Source organism: Salarias fasciatus, chromosome 1, assembly GCF_902148845.1.
Source record: "Salarias fasciatus chromosome 1, fSalaFa1.1, whole genome shotgun sequence".
Lineage (NCBI taxonomy): Eukaryota > Metazoa > Chordata > Actinopteri > Blenniiformes > Blenniidae > Salarias > Salarias fasciatus.
This window is the reverse complement of record NC_043745.1, coordinates 16,437,910-16,464,567: the sequence shown is the minus strand read 5'-3', so window position 1 is coordinate 16,464,567 and position 26,658 is coordinate 16,437,910. Positions and strand designations below refer to the sequence as shown.

Genomic DNA, 26,658 nt, shown 5'->3' with positions numbered 1-26,658 from the left:
ATCAGGGGACTTTCTATGTGGAGTTTTAATGTTCTCTCAGTGTGTGCATGGGTTTCCCTCCAAAGAACCCTCCCCCCTCAAAAAAAAAAACAAAACAAAAAAAAAAAAAACCATGGTTGTATCTCAAACACTATTGTTTGAGATACTAAATGATTGAAACCGTATTTTTCAGTAGTTCGGCTTCATGTCACATTGGTGTGAATAAAGTCCTCATTGTTCCAGAGCTCGGTGAATGAAAAACAACTGTGCACACTGAACAATCAGTCCCAAATCACAGCCTTAATTTAATCAAGTTTATTATGTAAAGGATGACATTAACAATATAAGACAGTATAAGTTCATGACACAATTTAAAAAAAAAACTTGAGTAAAACATTCCATTTATACAGTATATTGTTAATAGTAATCTTTATACTTTGTTTATAAAGCTGAGGGACATTTGTTCTTGTAGACACATTCTCTCAGTAGAATAGGAAAAGAAAGATGTTCTTAATGGTAAATCTCTGATCAAACATCTGTCCTCTCAAGATTTAATGCTGCACATATCAAAATGCATTTAACCTCTATATTCTGTGTGAATCTTCCTTTACTTGTCAACTCATGTGGGAAGAAGCTCTGCACAACCCATGGTTCAACAATCATCTCCGTACTGTCATTTATTTTTTTGTTGTTTAGCTTTTAAGCTCATTCAGCAGAAGGGAAGTACAAAGAAATGTTAAGAATATCTTTTAAATATTCCTCATTCACACATCATTGTGGAGCATGTCATACACCTTGTAGCAGCTTCTAGACTGCACAAATTCTGAGCCGTTTGGTCATGAAAGAGGACTATCCTATTACCAAATACTTGTTCACGTGAAACACACCTTTTCAGATTAAACCAGTCATCAAGCATTAAATACAGCAGCATTCACCCGTCTGAGAATACAAATCGAACACTAACACATTAGTCCTGGTTGCCTCCACCCTGCTTCATACTGGCTCTCATTCTGTTTGCTGCTTGTTATATCTGGATGTAGTTATGACACTGATACCCGAAACTACGTTTTAATACCAGTTGACGCTTGATTAGCAACACAAGTATGCAAGAAAAATAAAACCCACCAAAAATGTCACCTTGTCCCTCTCATCACGTTCCCTCCTGTGGCGTAGCTTTGCTGAGTGAGCCCTGGTGAAAACCAACAGTATGATGATATTTACGGAACTTTTGACAAGAAAGTGCTGCTGAGGCGAGGCAGTCGAGAAGAACCTGATGGGAAAAAATAAACACCATCATGGGACAAAAAAAAAAAAAAAAAATCCCCTGATATCAGCTAGGTTTCAGTGCTGTGACCTTAAGTCCAAAAAAAGAAAAAGAAACCTTTTACATTCTAAAGACAGCATGTTTTTTTGAAACATCATAGCCACAGCGTGTTGAATGTCACCATTTAGTGTAAACAGCAGACAGGGATCCTGTCCCAGATGACCACAGTTTAGAACGAACAGCAGCACATTGTCCAGCAAGCGAGAAACCGAGACTCTGATCATCTGTGATAACATCAACCTGTGAATGAGGACCGCAAACCCAGAGATCCTTTCAGATTCAAGACGCCATCTTTATCCAGTGCTAACAGGAGACAGACGAATTTGATAAATATGGGGAAAAATGGTTCAGGCTGATAAACTGACTTCACTGAATGATTCAAAGGCATGGTGGAGGAGAGTCCACTGCTGCCCTGAAGCCAGATGATACGGGCCTGACACGTCTCGAGTGGCACGTAGGAAAAAAAAAAAGGCAGCGCAAGCAAATACTGAGCTCCCCGAGACTCTGTTGAGTATTAAAGCTTGTATAATGAGCCATGTACCTCAGTACGCTCGGGGCGCCTCTTCACTTCGACATCTACATCCTTCACAAAGGAGCCTGGCTCCACAGACTAGAGTGAGCTCACAACAGAGGCTGTGCCATTGTTTCAAGAACTCCTTTTCAAAGTGCTGCGCCACACGGTGGCCAAACACCATGCAGAGAGGCCACATCTCAGACTTGGCTCCGTCTCGGGAGAGTTCTTCACCGCTTTAATGCTAAATTGTTAACTTTTTTGTATGTACTTTCCCACTGCACATAGAAGTAGCCTTCAATTTTCTCACAATAAGAAAAGAGAGCTGGTAAATAAATTCAGACTTTAGTAGCATTCTGTCTTAAACCTGAGTCACTCCGTCTTTAAAACACAGCGAAGCGCATCAGTGGTCTGGCAGTCGCTGACTGATCTGGAAACAAGAGATGTTGAGCAGCATGTAGGACTGACAGATTTATAGACACATAGAAAAAGCACAAAGCACGTCTTATCCAATCAAGACTCAAATGGGTAAAAGTAGTCATCTGCAGCGAGTAATTATGGGTAACTTCTCAGGAGTGGTCATGATGATCATGCTTCAGCAGCAATTAAAAAAAAAAAAAACTTGTACAAATCCAAATTAAAACAAAAAAAAAAAAACTACTTCTGCTCAGGGAGAGAACAACATGAGGGGGATGAGATGGGAAACACCACTTGGTCCTGTGGAATAACAATGGCGCTTGTGTAGTCTGTTCATTAGTTTGAAGATGATGAAAGCCTCATTTCCAGGCTGAGATGGTGACCGACTGAGCTGTTATCCATGCAAATCAAGGCAGCACAGCTCAGCCTCCAGTGTCTGCTGTGCTCCGCACATCCAGGCTTTCTTCTCAAGTGTCACATAAGCGCTGAACGTCCTCCGCAGTGACTTGCTCATCTGGGTTCAATGCGACAACTTAAGAGCACCTCCCCGTTCAGACCCACTCGTCTCGGTCCAGTGGTGATGAAAGATATGTTGTTGATTTCCTCCTTGAAAATGTAAAAACTAATCTTGAATCTCATGTGAGTAGCAAACAAAACACACTGTGTACCAAAAATGTGCATGACTTTGATCAGTGCCTTGAGCAGTCGGGAATAAGAAGCTAGAAGTTACATACTGCATGCTTCACCTAATGAAACAAAATAAAACAAAAATGCACAAATCAAAAAGCTGCTCATGTCAAAAAAAAAAATATTCCAACTGCTCAGCATACCCACGCAGAACAAAACCGGAGGACTTGGGTCCACATCAGCATGTGAGGGTGAGAATACAAAGGTCCAGCGGTGGTTGTGTTGCACTGAGTCCACTGCAGCAGCATGTCGCCCCGTCAAGGAGGACAGCTTCAGGGTGAAGGCATCTCACGTAGTCACGACCAAAGAGGGCGTACAAAAAAATCTGGTTCCAGAGATGAAGTGTTGGTGAGCGGCGTCAGCCTGCGCTGCTTCTCAGACCGAAAACTCAGACCCGGCCCGGCGACTGTGGGTCAACAGCAGCAGGCGCCGCAGCCGGAGACCTGTGAATGGGTTGCACCACAGCAGGGACGGAGGACCTCCGAACACAGACTTCATCCCGTCCCATCTCATGCGACGCTCCCATGTGGGTTTCTCATTTTTAAGACGTTCAATCTCCTGCAAGACATTCAGACACTTTAATGAGTGATCTGTCCTTTTGCACTGGATCAAACAGGGGTTAAAACAAATTAAAACTGACATATGAAACTGAAAAAAAAACTACAATTAAAAAAGAATACATTTATTGTTGTACAATCTAATGTATAAAATAAAATTGGAGAGCCACTCGCATCACAGTGCCAGGGCAAATAAGAACAGAAGAACAGACCAAGATAACAATATGTCTGGTAATGGGGAAAATATTTATTTGATCAACCATTGATATTAAAAGTGTGCCCCAAAGAAATGAACAGTGCATAATTTTCATGGTGCTTTAGTGAGTCAGAGTATCAAAAAAACAAACAAATCAAACCAGGTCATGTAAAGATAATAAACTCATTTGTATTCGATTGATTCTAGTCATTGTTGTGATCTCCAACCCAGTAGTTAAATGCCCATGAGGCACACAAAATAGTCATGTTACTTTAAGAAAGTTCTACTAAACTCAACATAAGTATAAAAGACGCCTGTCACAGAATCAATCTGTTCCATTCAAAATTCTCCACCACCATCAACAGGATGAAAGAGCCGTAAAGAGATGTGAGGGACAAGATGAAAGAGCAGCACACGGCTGGAATGGGCTCAGAGACCATCAAGGAGACGCTTGGAGAGAATGAGACCACTGATGTCTACTTTGTATTTCTTTTCCCATTTTTAAATAATCGCATGATCAATCACCCTGGCTCTGGATGCAACATTTCACCTCGTGGGGTATGGATGATCATGAGATGAGAAAGACGATCGATCAGCCCAGAACTACGACCACAACAACACCATCCCCACTGTCAAGCATGGAGGAGGGAGCATCATGCTTTGGTGCTGCTCCTCTGCTCTGGCTCCAGGAAAATGTCACCACACTGAGAGACTGAGAGGCCGATGAACAGGGAGAAGCTCAGATCAGAACTTCCTCCCTTCAGCCAGAACACTGACGATGGGTCGAGGGTGGGAAAACGGCCGAGGCAACAAAGGAGCAGCTCAAGAAAAAGCAGACTATAGTCACGGAACGGTGTGGCCAATCTCCAGACCTTAATCTCACAGGGAACCTGTGGACGGAGCTGAAACTTTGAGTTGCCAAGCAACGGCCTCTGAATCTGGAGGATTTGGAGAGTATCTGTTAAAGAGGAGAGGACTAAAATCCCTCCTGAGATATGTGTAAACCTGGTGACCAACTGCAAGAAACGAGGGTTCCTCCACTGAGTGATGAGCCAGGTTCTCTTTGAGAATCAAATACTAATTTGATCAGATTCAAATCAAAATAATTTGTGGAGAGTTGTTGCTCTCTGTTAAAATAATGTGTGAATCTGTGTGAGAGGTTGAACTTACAAAATGAGCAGAGGATTGAATTATTTCCAACTGTATAGTACACACACACACACACACACACACACACACACACACACACACACACACACACACACACACACACACACACAGACACACACAGACACACACAGACAGACAGACACACACACACACACACACACACACACACTCTTGCCCGGCTGATACTCACCGTCTCGTCATTGCAGATGGAGTGGATTTGCGTGCCAAACATTACAGTAGTGAAAGTGAGGAAGAGGACGGCCTCGAGACAGAGGAAGATCAACAGCAGTACGGAAACCCCCGGGGAGAACTCACTGCACTCTGGCCACAGGAAGACATGGAGGTGGAAATAAACAGTCTGCACGGCCAATTTGAACAAATGCCAAATACTATCACTGCTAATTCCACATCTCAGGTTATAATTGTACAAAACGGGAACAATGAGACATACGGAAATGTTGCTGGAAGTGGTAGAAGCTAATAATCTGTACGTTGTCACTTTTTTATGCCAAAAGATGACAGGACTTCCACTTCAATTATCTTGACTTGCATCTTGCTTCTAGAATGTATTTCCTTGCTGGTACTGTCCTGTGGTTTGTAGTAAAGCTGATCTTCTATAGCTAAAAAGTAACTTTCATCTACAGTTAGTTTCCAGAGAATGCAACCTGGAATAGTGAAATATTGATGACAATGATTGTGATGTGGAAATAAAAAAAAAAGCTTTCTTTTCTACAAAAGGTTGAAATCTTGAAGTCTTAAAAAAATACTCTTTCCTTCCAACAGCAGGTTCACTGATGTGTATAAAAAGCCAAATCGCAGTTAAATTCTTAGGCTTTTTCTTCAATTGCACTGTGATTCAGGCAGGGCTTACCGTTCCACTGAGCTTTAATACAGGTGAAGAAGTGCATGCCACTGAGGCCCAGGGCATGAGCAGAAATCAAGGATATATACATCTGTGGAAAGAGGAACGCACAAAGAGGAAACAAATATAAAATCTGATTTCGATACAGAAAGTAAGACAGGCTTTTCACCTCTCACCCCACCAAACAAAGCTGCACAAACATCGACCATGATCCTGAATCCCTCTACGTTACATGTCATTAGTAAAACCTGGTCACTCTTCGTGGTAGACCGAGGAGTCCAGCCATGGGGGGAGACTCATCCTCCACACTGAGAGGACCCAGTTGAGGTGGTTCAGGCATCTGATTGGAATGCCCCACTGGTCGCCTCCCTGTAGAGGTTTACCAGCCACGCCTGACTGCAGGAGACCTCGAGGTCGGCCCAGGACTCTCTGAAGAGATTATAATTATGGTTTGGTCTGGGAACCGTGTGTGATCCCCCCAGGAGAGCAGGAGGAAGTGGCAGGGGAGAGATATGTCTCGGCTTCTCTGCTCTCTGTACTTTCACCTCAAGTCTCCAGGACGAAGTGGTGAAGAGGACGGATGGATAACTTCTAAGCACTGAATCTGTTTAGACTTTGTTGCTGTAGGATCATTTTGGGCAATGAGGGAGTTCCTCTGTTTCCACAATGACTTCACCTTTCGCCACCCAGCAGGTGCCCATAAGCTCAAGTTAGAAATGAATAACAGGCTGGTTAATCTTGTCTGTGAGACCACTATTATAATTTAAGGTTACAAACCATTATTTCTCTGATTTTTTGAATTTTGCAGCCATTATAAATGGGTGTAGGAGTTATGACTGAGACATATGCAAGGCAAAATGGGTTAAGAAAAATAAATCGTTTATCCCTTATTACGGAAAGCACAAGACATATGATTTTATTACAGTAATCACAGCAGGATCTGCATGAATCCTGACCACACCCTCTGAAATGTAACCGAAAGCTCAGTCCATGAGTGTGTTTGAGTACTTACAGTGAAAAGAACAAAGTATCTCTGATTCTTTTCTCCCACGCAGTTATTGACCCAGGGACAGTGGTGATCCATCTTGCGGATGCATCGTTTACAAATACTGCCGGCAGGAAAGAGATGTCATTGCATGATTAACCTCTGGAGCAAATGTCACCAGTATTCTCGTCTTGACAAAACATGTCGATATCAACATTTTTAAGAGTACATCTCAGATGTATGCAGAATTAATTGTGCATTAAACTGGTCACGATGGTAAACAGGTACAGGGGCAGGAGTTGAGTGTGAGCATGCAGTTAAACCTGCTGCTCCAGTTTCACAACTCAGTTTAACTGATGAAGCTCCTCAAACGCTTCAGATACATTTTTATACAGATCAATGCAATGCCTGTAAATTGCTGCAATCATCACATATGTAACAAATGGAGGGGAGAGAGAAGCTGCTGCTGCTGGAGACGTGTCAGTGGTGGACTGGGTGGGTTTCTGACCTGCAGTGGTGCGCCCTCTCCGGTTTGATGCTACAGCACTTTGGGCACTTGTAGATGACCTCCCCAGGCTTCAGCTGCAAGCTCTCCATGTACTCCTTTGTTGCATTTCCCTTAGGAACGGCCCCCTAAAGACCAGTGCAGACAGACAAGGGCCAGAACAATGAATCACTACATTATTTAAGCCGTCTCTCATTGTGCAGACTGAAGAAAATAACACTTCTGAACATTTCTACAACTTCGCTGTTAACTTCTTTTACATATCAAGCTAAGTTAACGGATCAAACTGTTGACGGATATTTAGTTTGAGACACGTAAGCCGCTCCGCACGGTTCAACATCACATTGCACATCTACTCCAAAGCAGAAATGGAGAAGAAGAGCTTCTTTCTAAACCACTTCTCCTATTAATAGTTAACTTTAACTACATATACTATGAGCAGTGGGCTGCCACAGTGCAGCACCTGAGGAGCAGAGGGACCCATAGAGGTAACCTGGAGTCCTAACTCTGCTCCTCTGGCCTCCAAGGCACCACTGGCTCCAAATCTTTCTCCCACCAACCCGTCCCTTGTTGCCCTTCAAACGACTTGTGTGATAACATCCTTACCGGGTCAGTCAACATCGTGCGCAGGTGCGACGCCAATGCCAGCACAGCCAGGGAGTTGAAGGTGGCTCCATTGAGCAGTGTGTACCAGAAGCTCTTGGCGGGCAGAAGCATGACAAAGTTCACCACGAATTCTGCGTACAACACCAGGAACCAGGTCATGGTGGCGCACACCATGCCGCAACTGTCCTGAATGAACCACAGGGTCCGGTTCGACGCCGTGTGGCCAGCGTGGGGACTTCCGACCATCACCCCCGACGACAGGCCGCCCGTCTCCACGTCGGCGCCTGCCGACAGTAGCGGGTGGTGCTGCTCCATATCTCGTAGTCGGTGGTTTGAAGCCTGCATGGTGCCCTGAGGAAGAGGGGAAACACTTGAGGCATGACGAATCACAGGGCGGCCATCTTTGTTTCTGAACATTCTGGAACATACGTGTGTGAACACGCCTAAACGTGAAGGGAGTTGACACCGCTCAAGCAGCGACAAGTGCCAAAATCAGTAAAATCCATTTAGTCACTACAAATGTTGAAACACAATATGACTGTATTCAAATACTTAAACTAATCCAGAGGAGTAAAACTATAACTTGGGTGGTAGCAATGCAAATACCAACGCAAATGGTTTATAAAAACATCTAAACAACAACACTACCATCCCCGCACAGTAAATGTATGATCAATATGAGTCAACTGCACGGGTTAAGCGCCCTCTGAGCCACGCTGCTGTTATTACAAGAGGCATGAGTCACTGGAGCTTTTGTCTTCTGTATTCACGTCAAGGTCGAGAGATAACATTCTGGATCAGCTGGAGAGACTTTGTTCGTGGCTTCAAGAGAAATCAATGGCTATCCTGGTCCCTTTAGGAATCTGATCCTGCAGCTGAGCAACGTGCACAGAGGCAATACAGGCTAATAATAATCCAGCGGCACTGCGCTCCTCTGTTGTTGCTTGCAAAGTAAAACACAACAAAGCGTTTTTTTTGTTTTGTTTTTTTTAATAAGTTGTTTGTAATACAAACTACAAACACTAATCTGTATAGCAGTTTAGAGCATAATTAGCCAGAGGCCAGATCTCAGGCTTTCTTCAGGTTATCTCCTAACAGCAGTGCAGCGCACTACACAACTGTGAAGAGGAGTCTTTCATCCCCTTTTTGGTTTCATATTACAGACAATACAATAAGTCTCAGGTTGAACACAACTGTGATTCCATCAAAGTGAACGTATAATGACTAACATGGCCATATTACTGAGAACTTCCTTTTAAAATAAAGCTCAACTGACACCACCTTACACACAGCTCTTCCTCTTAATTGTTCAGAGAAGTGTTCACTGATTAAGATTCACTGCTGATGAAGACTCATCGTGAAATCGGAATAGTTAAAGGTGTATTCAGAAGGTGTTACAGTTTGAAATACCAACATTCAATTAACAACCTACTGATGGAGGAATAATATTTATCTTCATGTTGAAATCTATCCTGTTTAATGGTAGTCCTCCTTACAGGTTTTGAAAACAGTTAGCATAATTACCTTTGTGAAGCGTATTACAAAAATATACAAGCTCTTTTTTTTTTTTTTTTAAGAGAAATTAGGACAGAAACGCAAACTGCGATGACTGATTTTGTTGCTGTGTCGTACTGATTCTCTCTGTTGAGGAGACTGCTTCCTTTTGCTCAGCATTCAAATCGAATGAAGCTTTCCAGTGAGATGGGTGGTGCCGGGATGAGCCGTCAGTCTCCAGCTGACGAGCCAACTGGGCTGTCGTGCAAATAACCCATCAACGTTTGTTTCAGATTCAGTCTAAAAACCCTTCGTGACAGTGGGTGTCATGCAAAATGAAAAACAGCCTTTGGCCTGTCGCGCTGAAACCCCAAAACGTCAGAAATGTCAGCCGGAAAGAACAGAGATTGTTATTCTTGTTGGCGCTCTGCTTCAGGTCCATGATTTTATTGTAAGAGAGGCTTTCTTTCAGAACTGTGTAGCAGGTGTAGAGACCACACGCTCCACCTGTAGAGGAGAAACTAACAAAATGACTCAGGCCTTCCCAATGAGTGTGAATGTTGGATGACAAACAAGTTTCATAAAATAACTGTTCAGGACAGTGGCTATCATTACCTGTCTTTTGGGGAAATACTTGATGTTTCAGAGTGATTACTCATTAAGTTCACAATTCTAAAAATGAATTCTGTATTTCAGTGGAGACTTGGGAGATCACAAAAAAAAATTTTGTGGCTGTTCTTTTCAGCAAATCATAGTGATAAAAACAGCTGGTATCTGAATAGATACCTCTATGAGGTTTCTGTTCATGATTTTTTTGTTCACCTAAGGTCTTTGACACCCACACCTTCGTCATTTCATTTAAATTGTCTAATTAGTTAACTCAGTGAATTTCCATCTGAACAGCCTAATTACGGTTTCTGGGATAAACTCAATATTTACTTTGAGAATGAAAGACTGTATGCATAAAACGCTTTTTCCAATCACAGCATTTGCTCTTTTAGATTGCCCAAACAACGGATGTGTAGTAATTATTTCCGTCTATGTATCTATCTATACAATACTATATAACTTTACTACATAACTTTTTTTTTTTTTTTTTAACCACCAGCCTCCAAGTTAAAAATCACTGGAAAAAATTTACGAGGAAGTGAAAGAATCTCTACAGGAAATATGATAAATAATGATTCGTTACTCTGGTTCAAAGAGGAAACAACTACATTGTGATGACAGGAAGGAAAGAAAGAGAAAAAAGCCTCTTCGCTTTTATACCTGGCTGATAAATGTCAGAGAAGCCTCCCAAACAGATGCTGCACTTTAGTGAATAACCAATTACACATAGAAAAGGCCACAAGGCAGCGTTATATCATTTGAGATGGAGGTATACTGAAGTTTTTCCTAAAGCTGATGCAATTTGGATGAAGGGTGAAGTAACACAAAATGTGAAGAGTCATGTGGGAAGAGGCTCACAAAAACGAACGGCCATTTTTAGACCGACTCCGTTGGCGCGCAAAATTTTCGAGACATTGAAAAGACTATGAAAAAGTAATGACACAACATATCCTCTGTAGTAATAGTTTACTTTACTTTCCCTTTTCTTTTTTTATGTACACATTTTGTTTGTTATTGTTTGACTTTCGAGTTTATAGCTGTGAGTAACTTGGTTTGCAGAGCTAACAAATGTGATCTCATACTAAAAAACAAAAACAACTGAAAGATCAATGAAGAATGTGGAGTTTTTCAGGTGTCAAAAACGTATTGCTACATATTCACTGCCATAAATGGAAAAAATATATTTTTATTTTCGTAATCAAAACATTCTAACATACTACTTTATAAACATCAAGATATATATCTACTTTTGGTAGAGCTCAATTAAATATAGTTTTGCCTCCACAACAGTCAAACTTTTCGATGTGGCCCCTCAGGTAAATAACACCTTCTCGTACTAAAGCAGACCTTCCCTCCATTCCACTTTTAACAAACACATTCAATTGTTCACCACATGTCAGCTGTATATTATTAACAAACTATAAATAAATCAAATGCAAACCACTCGCCCTTCCCTATAAGAGGGCATAACACAAGAGGCACCGCTCCCTCCGTCTCCCCCGTTCATTACACCCCAGCCCGTCGCTCTGATTGTGACATTCAGCCACTTCAGAGAGGCTGGCTCAGATCACTTTACAAGCTCGCGCTAACGCACATCTACTGAGAATTCAAGAAAATATTTGGAATCAGCAGATTAGGCATCTTTGTATTTTCTTTCAAAATGTTTAATGGATAGCTTTTACATTCTTCAAAATTCTAAAAGGATAGCATGATGATAACACGTTACCATGTCTGTTGTTGAAGTTCATGTAAGTTTTGAATGAGTTTTACCCTTTATGCTTTCAGATTTATTTATAAACAATACATTCTCAGGAGAAAGTTCAAGTGACAAGTCACAGCAAACTGAATGGATTCTACTAATAGAGGAACTGCTTCTCAGAGGCTTTCCTGTTAGTTTCGTGCAATTAAGGAATGCTGCTCCTCCAGCTTTCGCACAACAGATAACCTTATGTCACAAAGTCGGCTGCCTTCACTGTTTGCCCTTGTTACACACTGAAAAAAATGTGAAAAGAAAAGCCTTGCAGGCTGAGAGTAAACATACCTAGTGTGATTCTGCTTCACAACAACAGCATGCTGTGTGGCGTGTCTCCTGGACCGGCATTCAGGGTCAAGTTGATAGCACCTTACAATACCGAGACAAAATGACAAAATAAACATTTTTAAATTGCATACAAACATTTTTTTAGTTCATTACTATTAACAGCAATAAACAAACGATGAAAACATAGGATATACACTCTTGTGACCAGCTACTTAATTTGATGAATGACTTTGCAAAATGCTTGAATGAAGACCTCTCGGGACTTATCTCTGTGGAACAATTATACAAGAACACTAGATTAATCTCTCATTGGATCACTAGGTCAGCACAGAAAGTAAAAAGCTACTTGATGTCATTATCACACCGTTTGGATCGCACTTGCTTACCATCTAGTTGAATAAGAATGAATTTTTTCAGCGTTCCCTTTTTTTTGCTCCCAGGAAACACACGCCCATCAATCTGGCTATTCATAGCAATGTGGTGACACGACCAGCGGTTTTTCTTCACTTACGTGAAGCAATCTGCCTGCACTTCACGAACTATTGTGTCCATGTGGACAGAAAACCTCCATTGACATGGTTTGTGAAACATTATGAACCAAGTGAAAGCTGTTTATCACAACTTAACCCGGTGACACCTGTACCATCGTATGTGTGTGTGCATGTCAAGTTATAGTTTCCTATTTTAGTGACATTTAGAAAATCGCTGTTAATATAAAAGCTATCAAATTAGATCACAGCTGAGTGTATTTCATCACAATATCGGAGTAGTTATGATGCAGGTGAGAGGAGATCATCATCTGCTCATTAATCATTCTCAATTTGTGTCAGGACATTTTAATAGGGATAGCTTTATTTCTAAACATCCTCTAGGGATCGATGGAGGTCGATCCTGAAAGAAAAAGGAAAAGGTCACGACTGAAAATGAACCCTTGAGCCCCCGCACCCCGAGTGGAGCAGCAGCTGGTCCGCCTGGCTCTTCACATGCAGCCGGGCTGGCTGCTCCCGAGCCTCGAAGCTAATACAGCTAGCATGCTACGACGTGTACGAGAACAGAAGCTTTTCAAAGACAACTCAATTACATACCTCAATACTCCTTATTCCCTTTGCGTGACCTTCTCTCTTAATACATTTTGACGCCCCGTTCGGGGGAAACTCTTGCGCCAACACAGCCGTGTCGGCGGCGGTAGCAGCAACACATAGCTCCAACAACGAGCTGACAGTGGGCAGGAACGACAGGGCTTCCGGGGTTCAGCTCGGCTTCAGTCGTCAACGTTCGGAATTGTTCGGGAAGCATAATCTTCAACAGCGACACTACATGGTGAGCAGTAGCATTACACCAACGACTGCGGTAATACAATTTCTCCACTTGTGAGCGCTGTTTATCAACTACAATGAATAGAATAGAATAGAATAGAATAGAATAGAATAGAATAGAATAGAATAGAATAGAATAGAAACACTTTTATTCCCAGAAGTAAACTCTTTGATTATATGGAAATTAAATGAGTAATATTAAATATTAGTATGCACAGGTCACAGTAATGTGACAAACCACATTAACAGAAAACTGAGCAAACGCTATTTACAAGAAGACCTATATAAAGTACATAATTCTATATAGCTGTCTAAATACTACATAAAGTACACATAAAGGTTACCAAAGTGACACAACAACCAGTGAATGAAGATCACATACTTGTTTTATGAGCATTCATATCATGTTTTCCTAGCAGGAACACATGCATATCTTCAGTAGTGACAATAGTGATGTTTGGTCTTATGAGAGAATGTCGATTTGACCTTTTAAAAATGTCACCACAGCATGTCACTCCAGACTGCCAATTTTTAAACCTGGGGCCACTCATGGTGTGACACGGATCTGAACCTGGGCGTGCATGAACTCAAATACTTTCCTGGGGAGCTTTATGGTCAAACAAAAAGTATTTTGAAGAAAATTAAAAATTATAACATGTATGTAACTTGTTCATTTAGGTTTGGTCCCTTGAATGACTTTGTGGTAAAGTTCTATGATGCCATCTATTTGTGTTTCTGGGTAGTTTCTTTTTTTCCAGATCATTTTTAGCATCACAAATAATTCCTAGTTTTTGGTAAGTAGTTTCCAGTAGGCATAGTCACTTAAAACTGAATAAACATAGCATTAAATATGCAGTCTGTCAAAGTTCAAGAAACTTTTGAATTTTCGACTTAGCAGAAGTAAAGATAAGCAGAAAATAGCACAAGACAACAATCTAATACAAAACACAATAAAGTCCAACACTACCCACTCTGAAACTACACCACTGAATCCTCTCAATGTTACTATAGTGACCATAACCCTGAACTTGAAGAAAACCCATGTGGGAGTTGTTTAGAAGAGCAGAAAACTGTTTATTATTGTGCTTTTATGGAACAACAATTTTCAGGCATCCTGTGTACAAGCACAAGCTGTTTAGTGATGCTCTCCACATACAGCACAGGTTCAGGCAAAATGAGGCAAAGTAGAAGGTTTTTAGTAGTTAAATCTTTTGAAATTGCAGTGAGCAAAGTGAATAAATTTGAGATAGCCTGAATAAAATCAGCTTTTGGTGTGATCACTTCACCTTACTTTTCTAACCTTTTGTGCAGCTATTTACAAATATAGATCAAGACAAAAATACCTCACTCGCTATGGAAAAGCCCTTTCATGGTCAGCTAGGGTCACATGCCAACTTGTAGCAGAGCATTCCCAGCAGGGAGCAGCAGGACCTTCCTGGCAGCAATCTCTGCCGTCACGTGTCTCCCAAGAGAAGATTATAAAGTCAAGACAAAGCAGCTTGGCTCTTCTCTGCCCTGTGTCTGCAGCTGCGCAGTGAAAACTCAGGGCTCCTGCCCTCTCCTGTTCTGGTTCACAGCCAATATCAGCTGTCTGTTTTAGAGGGAGGGAGAGAAAAAAATACCCAGCAATCCTCTAAAGCAGCTTAAAGGCTGAATCAGGGGACTGAAGCCTTTTCCATTTCCAGCACTGCTTCTCTCTCCATTATGACTAGATGAGCATCTGACTGACTGCCAAAGGAGCATCCACTGTGGCTGCGCCCTCCTAAAGGCTCTCCCTATCTGATGCACATCCCCTCAAACATCTCTGACTTGGAGGCAACAGAAAAGACTGCAGATTGTGAACAATCACTGACACAAATAAGATTTTTTTTTTTCATTTTGAGTTTAACTCCTGATGTAATCAGGAGTCTTGTAACCGATTAAATAATGAATGCTAAGTGCTCATGTAACAAATAAAATCTCCCGCTGGGGGCCTCGGGCTCCCACGTGCATTATTATTTTGGTGCAGTCCCCTCCGCCAGCCTTTGTTGACATGCTGTACTTTTGGAGTGAAATGAAGTGAAGCAAAGTGGAGTGGAGAGCAGAGTGCTTCAGGGGGAGTGTGCAGTGTGACTGGAGCTGCTTTCCTTGTTAATGCGTGTACAAGTGTCCGTGTGTGTTTGCCGCAATAAGGACAGAGGAAGGAAGGACTTGGCTGGCACCAGAATGGATGAGATCAGGAAAAGAAAAAGTGAATTAGGGAAGGAAAAAGAAAGAGGAAACAAGCAAAAATGAGCAAAGAGTAATGTTGATTTCAAAACCGTGCGGTCCTGCACAAATGTTTGTGTCACTGTTTCAGACAAGGACACTTTATTATTTTCAGTTCTGGTGAGGGGAAGCACTTGGTTTATATGGGTTACACCAGGTGTTTAAAAATGATATTGTATGTTAATGGATCAATAAACCTCTTGATTCTTATTTTATTTATTAAAATAAACCTTTGACTCCAAAAAAAGAGGAACATTTGTAGGAAATTATATACGATATATTCAGTTGCTTATTTATACAAATCTGACTTGATGCAAAATGTTCAAAGTAAATATGAAGCAGACATGGAATTTCTGGCTACAGAAATATGATGCTTCCACATCTAAACTGCTTTAGTGTGTGGTTTGTAGCTTTGGCTACAACCACTTAAATCAGTCTGTGGCTTCTGAAACTCATTTAATGAAGATATTTTATCTTTTCATCCCTCCAACAAGCAATCTCTGCAAATGCTAAATGACAACAATGTAGCTGGGTGCAAACTGCATGCGATAAACTCTTTATCGAGAGTCAGAATGGTTAACTCATTGAAAATGTAAGGGCTACAGGGACCTCTAGTGGCTGAATAAAGGATGACATTAGCAATGCAGAAGCCAGAGAACAAGACAGCAATGGATATAATAGTATGAATCACATGACAATGTCATGTTCATCCAATGTATTCATAGTTTTAATGTTTAAAAGTAACCAGAGGGGATTTGTGAGGATTTGACAGCAACAACAACAACAATAATATCTTTTTCAGCCGGAAAAATTAGAAACGTGTGTTTTTCTTAGAGTTTGAATTTGTTGGATTTCTTTTTTTTTTTTTCAAATGTACAGAGATGTAAGTATTAAGTATAATACTTGAAATACGACTGCTTTGCTAATCCCTCAAACACAAACACGTTTGAACATTTTCAAACCAGATTTGGTTCCTGTGTGAAAACTGATTCATATGGTCGTCAAAATGAGGATTATTGTATTAGGGTAATGAAACCTGCAGGACAGAAAAAGCAAATATGTCTCGGACTTTTTCTCTCCCTGGTTATTCTCACAACGCATGCAGGATAACATCATTGTAAATCTCTATTCATTCTCTCACCAGTGGCACTGAGTTCAAACATCACATGACCCAGTGCCTTTTAAGGTCTAATTCTGTTAATGCATATCCCACACAAATGACCTGGCTGGGGTTACTCGACCAACCATCTGTCTCTGCTGCAGCATCCAAAGAAAATGTATGCATTGGAACCCTTTTTCAGGCACAGGAACATGACTGAGAAAGAAAAACATTTTATGGTTGCAGAGTCGCATCCAGACTGACCAACACCCAAGACTAGGTGGAATGACCTCTGGCCTTCCACGGGCTTATCTCTGATGCATGCACCTTTGCCTTGCTCACTCAAATCCAACTTAGAAGCCTTTTAGAGGGGATTTTCTGAGAAGGTCAATCTAGGGCTTTTCTAAAACAGAGAGCGCAGAGAGACCAGGGCCGGGACCTTTTGACCTGAAGGCCATCGGCAGTCCCTGGACATTTGATTGTGGTCAGCATCTTCACTGACAAGGTACATAATCTCAAAAAAGTGGAACATACAATATCTCAAAACCATTGCAGTTTTATAATGTATTTCATTCAAATACCCAGAGCTCCCACAATGCTTATCTGATGTGCTTGAATATCTATTAATAGTTTGGTGAGGAGACATTTTTAATGCACCTGTTGGTTATTTGCTATGTTGCTCTGTTCTATTTTCTGCAAAAAGAAACAGGTACAATGGATTCAATTAGTGAAAAGAACCATTAGACAAACTAGCACCATTTCATACCGAGTCACATAAACACATACTCTTTGATTTTGTCATGCATAGTGTGACAGAGGAGACTGACCAAAAGCAAAAGTAACAGAAAAGTGGATGCAAAAGTGTAACATGCAATGTAATGACTTGTCGCTTCGCCTGCTGTGCTGCTTGTATCCTCCCAACACATCACTTTCACACCTGCGTTCCCTCCCCTGGGTCCTCTGGAGTTTACCTTGATGTTATCGGATTAGTGCTAAGCTTTGACCCAGCAGATGCCATGGATTCTTTTGGCTCTTCGCTGTTTGGCATGGATAGTATAGTGTAGGCACACCAGTGAGGCTTAATCTTTCTGCCAGTCAGTTTCTAGACATGGTCCAGGAAGACTTGAATCATATTTTTCCCATTGTCTTGATGCATCAGAGAAATTCCCCTCCTTTCAGATGGAAGGTTACTTGAGGAGATCAATACCACTCTGATGTTATTGCATTAAGCCAGCTGAAGGTGTTTCTGAAGACAAGGAAACAGTTACAGCTCTCCCACATGATAACACAATCTGATAAGCACTGAAAGAATTGCAGCATGGTGTATTTACTTGATTTCTTCTCTACAAGTTTTAAACTGTGAAAGTTCACATTGCAGGTCTCCTCTTTATTTTCTGTGCTTGCTTCATATTTTAACATGTTTTTAACAAGGGTTAAAGGGTGGACGGCATCTTTTAAAAGGCAAAAGAGTGTATTTTAGATATCAATTCTTAATTTTAAACTTGCTCTCACACACAAACACACACCTATGCAGACGTTGCACCTTTCCTGAATGCATTTCCGATCAATACAAAGTATATATGAGGGCTTTCAAGGTAAGATTAGCTCACCTTTTCATAGGGAGCTGAGAGAGAGAGAGAGAGAGAGAGAGAGAGAGAGAGAGAGAGAGAGAGAGAGAGAGAGAGAGAGAGAGAGAGAGAGAGAGAGTGTGTGTGTGTGTGTGTGTGTGTGTGTGTGTGTGTGTGTGTGAGGAAGTGCACTTGTATTGCTCACGTTGTAAAGCAGAGCTGCACTGGATGAACTAATATTTCTGATTTGGAAAAAAAAGTAACGCTGTAAAACATGAAACATTGAATTTCTTAGTTTAGTTTAATTTAAGGATTGGGTTCAAAAGGGACACGTGTAAGTCATCAAGAAATTAGTGTAAATCAATATACTGTACTCTGAATGGGTGCAAATAGGACCGTGTGTGTGTGTGTGTGTGTGTGTGTGTGTGTGTGTGTGAACCAAGGTTGAGTGGAGTGCTGTCTGGGCCTCCGTGGAGGAGTGACTCATGGTTCACCCACTGCTGCCTCCTGTGCCTTGTCAGAGACCACATCGTGGAGGAGGTCTATCAATAATTCAACAAAGACAGACTTCCTCTTTCTCTGGTTGTCTCTCCTCTGCCTCCCTCTCCCCCCCTCAGTGTCCTGCCTCAGTTTCTAACTGACTGAATCTTCCTCATAATTCTACAAACACTCCCCCCCCCCCCCCCCCCCCCCCCCCCCCCCCCCCCCCCCCCCTCACTGGTCTCACCCCTCTCCCTCTATCGATGCTGACCCAGGCAACCCAAACCACTTAAAAAAAGATCTGCAATGCACTTCCAAATCTAAATCTGAGGGCTACCCCAAGTGATCTTTGGCTTTTAAGGGATTCTTCGTGAGTAACAAGACAGCCAGTCAGCTTTTCATGATCGTGTGAGATTAGGGCTGCTGAGAGTGCTAATCCTGTTGTGGACAGCGTTGCGGCCGGTCAAACTTGGAGCTGTGATGACATGTTTTAGTGATGGGAGGAGATGATGTTTTGACCACACCGTGGCTCGGCGGATAGCGGGTACGATTATCTCAAACCTCTTTCAGTGTTTCTTGTTTGGTTTGTTTTCACACATGGAATTTGCCTCATGTGTTTTAATTATTAACAAACACTCTAAAAATAAACCGTGTTCATATATTAAAAAGCAGCAGGACATTATGGTGACTGCTTGTGTTTATTGTGGGCCTCAACTAGACAGTCAACTTAGATATTGGAGGAAATTGCCATCAGTGCAAGAGCTCTTAACCAGGATTATCAAAAGGGCCGACAGAGGTTATTAAGGAGTGTGCTAATGTGTTTGCCTGCAGCATTATTTGGTTTTGAGAGACCACATCTTTACATCTGCCCCCTTTTTGACCATTTTATCACACGAAGAGCAGAAAGTATCAGTGCATCCCGTTTCCCTGAAACCAATGATTCCATATGATAAAAACACAAGATAGACGGCAGCCTCCATTAAAAGATACATTAGTGGGCATTATACTGCTAATCCCAGGACCTTTAGGAACTTGATAATCTGGATTATAGAGTTTGTGTCATTTTCGTAGCTTCAGTTGCTGACCCCCATACCAAGGCATTTTCCTCTCAAGTGATTTCGACGTCATTTTCGCCTCTTGGACTTGCATTTACTCATCTCTTGACGAACATGGCTCTTTTTCAGGCTTGTGCAACAATTTGACATGAAAAAGATGCCACGAAGAGGAGCTCTAGTTAAAACACAACAGACATCAGGATTTAATCTCGCCTGTCTGTGTGTTCTTGAGTCTTATTTCAAACGTAATTAGTCATTCTGTTTCTGCCCACATGATGAACAGAGATGTTTTTCTGCACCAGGAGGATCCAGGAGCGGCTTCATTAACTTTCAAGGCTGGAGCCCTCCATTCTTCCTCTGTGTCACAAATGAAGCTTCCAGTATATTACCATTAACAATAACTCGTACAATGTGAGGTTGCATAATTAGCATGATAACATAAAAGGAAATGGAACAAGAGGCAAAGTCAAATCTGTTGGATGTTTTACAATATCAAACACAGAACTAAATATTTATTATTTTGATAATGTTTAGGCACAGAAGTATCAAAAGAAGTGATTATTTTAGAATATCTAGGTTAACTTACCTCTCTTTGTAGTCACTAAGAGTGAAACTGTTTGTGTATTGATATGAATGTTTATCCATCCAACCACCTCTGTGGACCGTAATGAATCATTTCGATCGTCTCACTGACACCTGTTAAAATTACTCTCACCTGGTACTATGGAAATCACTGCTGATTCGTTGCCTTTTAGGTTTTAATTCAGTTATCTCCAGAGCAGATCATCTTCCTCCATCTCACTCTGCCTCCCGCCTCCTCTATTGTTATACCAACCATCTTCATGCCCCTCTTCACTAAATGCATGGCTGCACTTCCTTAGACCTGATGAAAAGGCAATTTGTCCTGAAGCAGACAATGTGATCTTGTTGAGCAGACAGATCTTGGGCTAATTCCAAGTGATACAGTGGCATAAGAGAGAATTATTTTGAAACCTGTCTCATAAAAGCTGCCTTAGTGGAACCATATTTTCTCAATCTGCTGTGAGAGATGATGACAGAATAAAAACATGCTTTTATTGTGGAAATAATAACTATTGCTTAATCACCCCTGAACTGTGATCATGTGCACCCCAGAACTCCACTTGGTTTACCTTTCAGCACTTCAGTGACCTGAAGTGTTCAAGTAAGTCCATGGGAGGGAGTGGCGTCAGGAGAGTCCTCATGCGGCCCTGCCAAACCTCAGATTTAGTTCAACAAGTGATGAAAGAAAATAGTAAAAATAACTGTATAATTGTTAATATGACGAAAGATTTTCCTTTCCTTTTTTGTTGTTCATCTTCAGCATTGCACGTCAACATGAGTCAAATCTCAATTTCTGCGTTTCCTGTAAAATCTTCACAGAAACATCTGATTGGTCCCAATTTCATATTCAAAACCCAAAAGAACCTTATCAGTCACTAGAACAAAAGAAACTCCTGTCACGTGGACTCCAAGGCCGACTGACCTTAACAACTTGGAATTAAATGAAAAGACAGAGGTAGGGTCTCCAAAAAGCTCAAAACTTCCCCAGTGCAGTCTTTGAAAAGCTCATAGAGTTGATGCTGTTTTGATGTTGATAACAATTACTGCTTTAAAGCATTTTTCTTCTATTTGCAGTTTTTACAATTTAATTATCTGTTACATTATCTAATTTCATATATTAATTAATATATTCACACAAATGTGATTTCCTGGTGGGCTGACGGTATGAAATTCACAATATTTAAAACATCATTTCACATTTTTTTAATATAGCTTTGCATATTTTTGTGCAGCTTTGTCTATAATGTCATTGATTCATCCCAGTACTAATCATTGTTGCTTCTGATTCTCACTCATAGGACAGTTTGAATATCATAACCTCACATAGCAATTTAGTGAAAATAAAATGAATAAATAGAAATGTATATTTGTCTCAGTCGATATGTAAATATTTACTTTTCAGCCCTAGAAAAAAGGTACTTTAGTAGAATGCTTCCTTCTAAAGCATTGCATTTGTTAGAGGAGGCAGGACAACACAATAAACAAACATAAGAGATTTGCAGCCTCTGAGGACTTTGCCCACATACGCTGGTTTCATTTAGCAGCCCAAAGACATCCTCATTAATGTAACTGGTAACTCTAAGTTAAAATGAATGTGTGTTTGCTCCTCTCTCCCCCTTCCCCTCCTTCTCTTCTCGATCTCAAACCTGGGCTGAACTGTTACTCTTCCATGCTGTATCCCAAACACTCGATTCTAACAGACCAGCTTATCAGCAATCTTGTTATAGGAAAGCAGACAGACAGATACCACGGCCAATTTTACAATCCTGCGATTCTGCCTGCAAAGTGCCAGCACTTCTGTGTAAAGGAGATAAAGTTGAGCCTGTTTGGAGTTGTTTGCAGGATATGGGCTTTGTTTGTGATACTTAGGAGGACTGCATTTATACAGCTTGTTTTCAGAGAAACAACTGTGTGCTGTGAAAAAAAATCCGTTCATTTCAAGATACAGTTACTGTAAGATTGAACTTATTCAGAGAGAAAGCTTAGCAATTATCAAGTCTTAATCCTAAATACTAAATCTTGCTGTTTCTGTTCAGATCATATCAGCGGCTGCTGACAGCATTTGGTACCTTGCAGAAAAATAAACTGAATAGCGTTGGCCTGGAGGTGACATGTTTCCATGGAAACATATTTATCAAAGGGAGGATAATCCATTTCCCAAGATCAACAGACTCAACCAAGATATTTGCTATTTGTCAGACATCAATAATATGATCACCAGCAGTTCAGATACAGCAAAACGGTGAGTAACGTTGCACTGATCTATAACAGATTGTCAGTGTTTCTGCATATTCCTACTAAAGGACTAAATTAAAGGGCTTTGATGATGTGTTGAAGAGTTGGTGAAGAAGACACTGAACAATTATGTTAACTGAATTCCCACGCCACAGCAGGATGTCACCATGTGAAAACAAACAATGACCCTCTGAGCTCCTCAGGCATCCTCTGCACCTCAGTCCATTAACTTTACACTGTAGTCACTGCTTCATTAAGCCCCATCCGCTTCAATAATGCAAAAAGAGCAAAGCGGGCAAACAGCACACAGCCGTATCTGCCTCTCACCTCTCAACACAGCAGGAGCCAACTAGGTAAACAACACATCCCCCCATCCAATAATATGTGCGACGACTTGCATCGTTGATGACTTTAAAACCCTGCAGCTGCCAGGTGTGTTAACCTCCAAATTAGTCACTTTTACCTCAGTGGTAGTAACTAGATTTTTTTTTTTTTCCAAAAATAAATGAGCACCTGATGAGAGCCCTGCACTGACAGCAGTTACTTGCTCTTCAGATCAGCAGAGCTGCTGCTCATAATCACATCAGCTTAGTGTGTTGTTGTCATTAACCACTGCTTCACTTGCCTCTGGAATTATAATTCACAATATGCCGGGGTCCTCCTGCTGACAAACGGCAGGTAGTAGCAGATATTTTAGGGATCCGTGGTGCTGCTGTGACAGACTCTCGCAGCTCTGCCCACATTAAGAGGAGAGCAGCCAATGACAGGACGCAATGGAGTCAAACGTCTGTGTGATCAAACCAATGGGAGCGGAGCTGCTTTGTTTCGCCGCCTGCCTCTGCGCCCGTCACCGAACGGCTCCGTTTTGTGCGCGCATGTGACCGCAGAAGGCGCTCGCTGGTATTTAAACATCATCGATTGGGTGCTGAAGTGGACAGCTCCCCCGCGCACATCCACAACACCTCACCAAAAGCGCCGTGGCCTGTTTGCCTCTGTGTTGTGGACGCTTTGCTACATTTTTCCCCAACATCATCATTCGTAGCGATGAGGATCCCTGTTCCTCCTGCGCGTCATCTGTGAACATTTACGGACTGAGAGAGAGAGAGAGAGAGAGAGAGAGAGAGAGAGAGAGAGAGAGAGAGAGAGAGAGAGAGAGAGAGAGAGAGAGAGAGAGAGGTAGTCATAGGCGGATGTTGTGACACCTGTGGCTGCATCTGGATCGCAGTCCAGTCAAAAAAAAAAGGAGGCTAAATTGTTTGGAATTCACTCTCCATCCGTCCTCCCGGAGAGGGGGGACCGGCCTGATCTCGCGTGGTGGAAGAGCAGAGGCAACTTAAAGCCTTTCAGGCTACGGACGCATTAATTTCTAAGCCGCTCTCTGCGCTTGCTTGCGCACAGGAAGGAGCATGGATAGAGAGGAATTTTCTCTGGCCAGTGCGCTGAGTGGATTTGTCGAGCTGGGGGTGTGCTCCTGTGGAAACTAAACTGAGGGACAGTGGATCACCCGCCGCTGCTGACAGCTCGCCATTTGCCAAGCTTTTTTTTTTTTCTTTTTTAACTTCACTTTATTACTATTTTTCTTTTCTCCAGTTTGTTATATTTGATCCATCATGGGGAAGGAAGAGTGCAAGACAATGCTGGACGCTTTGAATAAAGTGACCGCCTGCTACAGGCACCTGGTCATCGCCCTCGGGAGCACCTCGGACTCGCAGAACCTGCGAGAGGAGCTGAAGAAGACCCGCAAAAAGGCCCAGGAGTTGGCCGTGGCCAACAGGACTAAACTGACCTCTCTGCTCAAAGACAAGACCATCAGCAAAGAGGACCGGGCCGAGTACGAGCGCCTGTGGGTGCTGTTCTCCAGCAGCATGGACCTCCTGGAGGTGGACATGAAGAGGTCCCTGGAGATCGGGCAGGATTTCCCCCTCAAGGTGCCGACCAGGCACCTCATCCAGACGGGGATGACCGGCAGCACCACCACGGTGGCGGCCCGGGCCATGAGCGTGCAGAACATGAAGTACGAGGCGGACAGCAACATCGACACGGCGGACCTCCGGGACCTGCAGTCCGAGATCACCCAGGTGAGCCAGATGATGGAGGAGATGGAGATGAAGGTGCAGGTGGCGCCGTGGGCCGTCGAGGCGAAGCAGGAGGCGGGCGCCGAGCTCAAATCCAACATGAGTGTAGGAAATTCCTCCGTGGGAGTCATCTCCATCTGCGAAGAGGAGCCCAAAGAGGAGGAGGGCGGAGGCGGCAGGGACGCCGGCTTCGCGTCCATCTGCGCCGTGGTTGGATTCTTTGTCATCATCACAGTCGCCGTGGTTCTGGGATATCTGGTCGTCAATATGTCCTGAAAAGGTGCAACCAGCAGCCCGGCCCGACGGACCCGCTGCGAGCCAGCCCGCCCGCGGGCGCGTCCCCGCGGGGAAGAGCCGCCGGCAGCTCCACGGCACAGGAAGAGCGTCTCTGTGGAGCTCCAGGAGCTGAAACATTGCGGAAACAAGAAGTTACTATTTTTTCTCGGCTATGTGAATGTATTCGGAGGAGCTGAGGAGTTGCACTAGATAATGAAAATACTCTAGAACTATATAGTGAGTGAGAATGGACGCAGTTCACCCAAAAAAAAAAAAAAAAAAAAAAGTATTTTGAAGGGCCAGTGGGTCGTGTATTTTGGGAGGAGGAGAGGGGGAGAGCAAAGTCATAAAATTACGTGACAGTGTCTGGCCATCAGGATGATACAAACAACACGTAATCCAAGTGGATTAGTGGAAAAGCTGAAGCGTAAATGTAGCCTACTGTTAAGTATTCCCCTTGGTATTCTGCTGTTTGATGCTTTAAATTTATCATTTTGAGCCAGGAAAGTGTTCCAAAAAAGAGCAGGACACTGAACATCTAGTGAAAAAGTAGGGTCGTGTTGTTTGGAAAATAATAGTTGAGCCAGTTCTGCAGTAATCTTTACTCTTGGCATCACATTTGGATGTGATCAATTCTGCACTATTCTACACTCCTGTTGGCACAGTATATATATGTATGTGTATATATATATATATATATATATATATATATATATATATATATATATATATATATATATATATATATATATATATGCCAGCATCATAACTCTGCATCAAATCACAATGTGCTTCATGAAGGCTTTGGGGTCCTTCGGGATGTCCAGTCTTTTAATAATGCACCCATTCACTGTAAGCCTGTTCATTTTCCTTTTCAGGGGTTTCTTGCAAACAGTGTTGAATGTATACATTGCAACATGTGGATAGAAAGTCTGTACATAAATTGTACTGCTGTGTCAGATAATGTACATACAATCAAGTATATTTATTATAATAAAACACTGAAACTCACTAAAAGCACGTTTGCAGTATAGTAGCTCCTCAAATTGCTCTGCCACCAATTCACCAATGCAGTTGTCACATGACTTTATTTTTTTGTGTGAGGATTTAATGTCTTTTCTGTCTGCTTTTATGGTAAATCTGCTATTAGACGAGTTTAAACCCCCAGTTAATTTGTAATCACTACAAAGCAAGAGATGGATGCATCTCATGTACACAGAGGTATTTTAAGTAGAGGATTACTTTCTTAGGCTTAACCACCTTTGAGTTCAATAGTGTTTGATTTAAAATGGAAGGAAGACTAACAAGTGATTTATCCCCCTAATGGTTTTAGTTGTAAGAGTCTTTGAAGGTATTCCTGGATTGGCTCTCAGTTTTGCTGAAGTCAAAAAGCTGCCGGGTCAAAGTTCCACATTGCTGGCCTGTAATTAACTGGGTGACTGATAAGGTGTTTTATTTTGGACAAGGGTGTAAAGGGTTTAAAATAAGTTGTCTTTGGCAAAGTAAATTTATTTGCATTTTTATTTTAGTTAGGTATGTCATAGTTGCTTCTTTAAAGTCAAAAAGAAAAACAAGCAAACAACTAAAACAAAAAAAGATAATAGCAATATCTTCAAGAGAAAAAGTACAATGTAGTCTGATATGATGTGAAAAGGTCACATCTCCTACTTTCTTTAGATTTCTGTCATACACATTGGACCAAAGATAAATAAGTTGGAATATGTTCACTTCAAGTTAAAACCAATTTCACATGCAAATATTTTGTTTGAAATCAGATGAATA

The 26,658-nt window shown here is 41.9% G+C and overlaps 2 protein-coding genes across 2 annotated transcripts; one reads left to right on the top strand and one right to left on the bottom strand.

Moving 5' to 3' along the window:
* Nucleotides 1–285: 285 nt before the first annotated feature.
* On the bottom strand, nt 286–13,176 carry zdhhc7 (zDHHC palmitoyltransferase 7). Its single transcript, XM_030099476.1, has 8 exons — nt 13,029–13,176; nt 11,944–12,024; nt 7,800–8,150; nt 7,197–7,321; nt 6,716–6,812; nt 5,713–5,794; nt 5,032–5,162; nt 286–3,476 (listed from the first exon to the last, which is right to left on the bottom strand). Exons 3-8 carry the CDS (start codon nt 8,142–8,144, stop codon nt 3,294–3,296), a joined length of 963 nt encoding a protein of 320 aa, XP_029955336.1. The 5' UTR covers nt 8,145–8,150; nt 11,944–12,024; nt 13,029–13,176; the 3' UTR covers nt 286–3,293.
* Nucleotides 13,177–24,121: 10,945 nt separating this feature from the next.
* Nucleotides 24,122–25,108, top strand: LOC115394370 (regulator of G-protein signaling 9-binding protein). Its single transcript, XM_030099708.1, has one exon. The coding sequence runs from the start codon at nt 24,136–24,138 to the stop codon at nt 24,874–24,876; it is 741 nt and encodes a 246-aa protein (XP_029955568.1). The 5' UTR covers nt 24,122–24,135; the 3' UTR covers nt 24,877–25,108.
* Nucleotides 25,109–26,658: the final 1,550 nt, after the last annotated feature.

What these genes read in the sequence shown, in the direction of transcription:
- LOC115394370 (XM_030099708.1), top strand. Translation starts at nt 24,136, where the DNA reads ATGGGGAAGGAAGAGTGCAAGACAATGCTGGACGCTTTGAATAAAGTG.
- zdhhc7 (XM_030099476.1), bottom strand. Translation starts at nt 8,144, where the DNA reads ATGCAGGCTTCAAACCACCGACTACGAGATATGGAGCAGCACCACCCG. An exon ending in GCACGATGTTGACTGACCCG is followed by an intron (nt 7,322 to 7,799) that starts GTAAGGATGTTA and finishes ACTGGTCTTTAG; the next exon opens with GGGGCCGTTCCTAAGGGAAA. An exon ending in CCATCTGCAATGACGAGACG is followed by an intron (nt 3,477 to 5,031) that starts GTGAGTATCAGC and finishes AATGTCTTGCAG; the next exon opens with GAGATTGAACGTCTTAAAAA.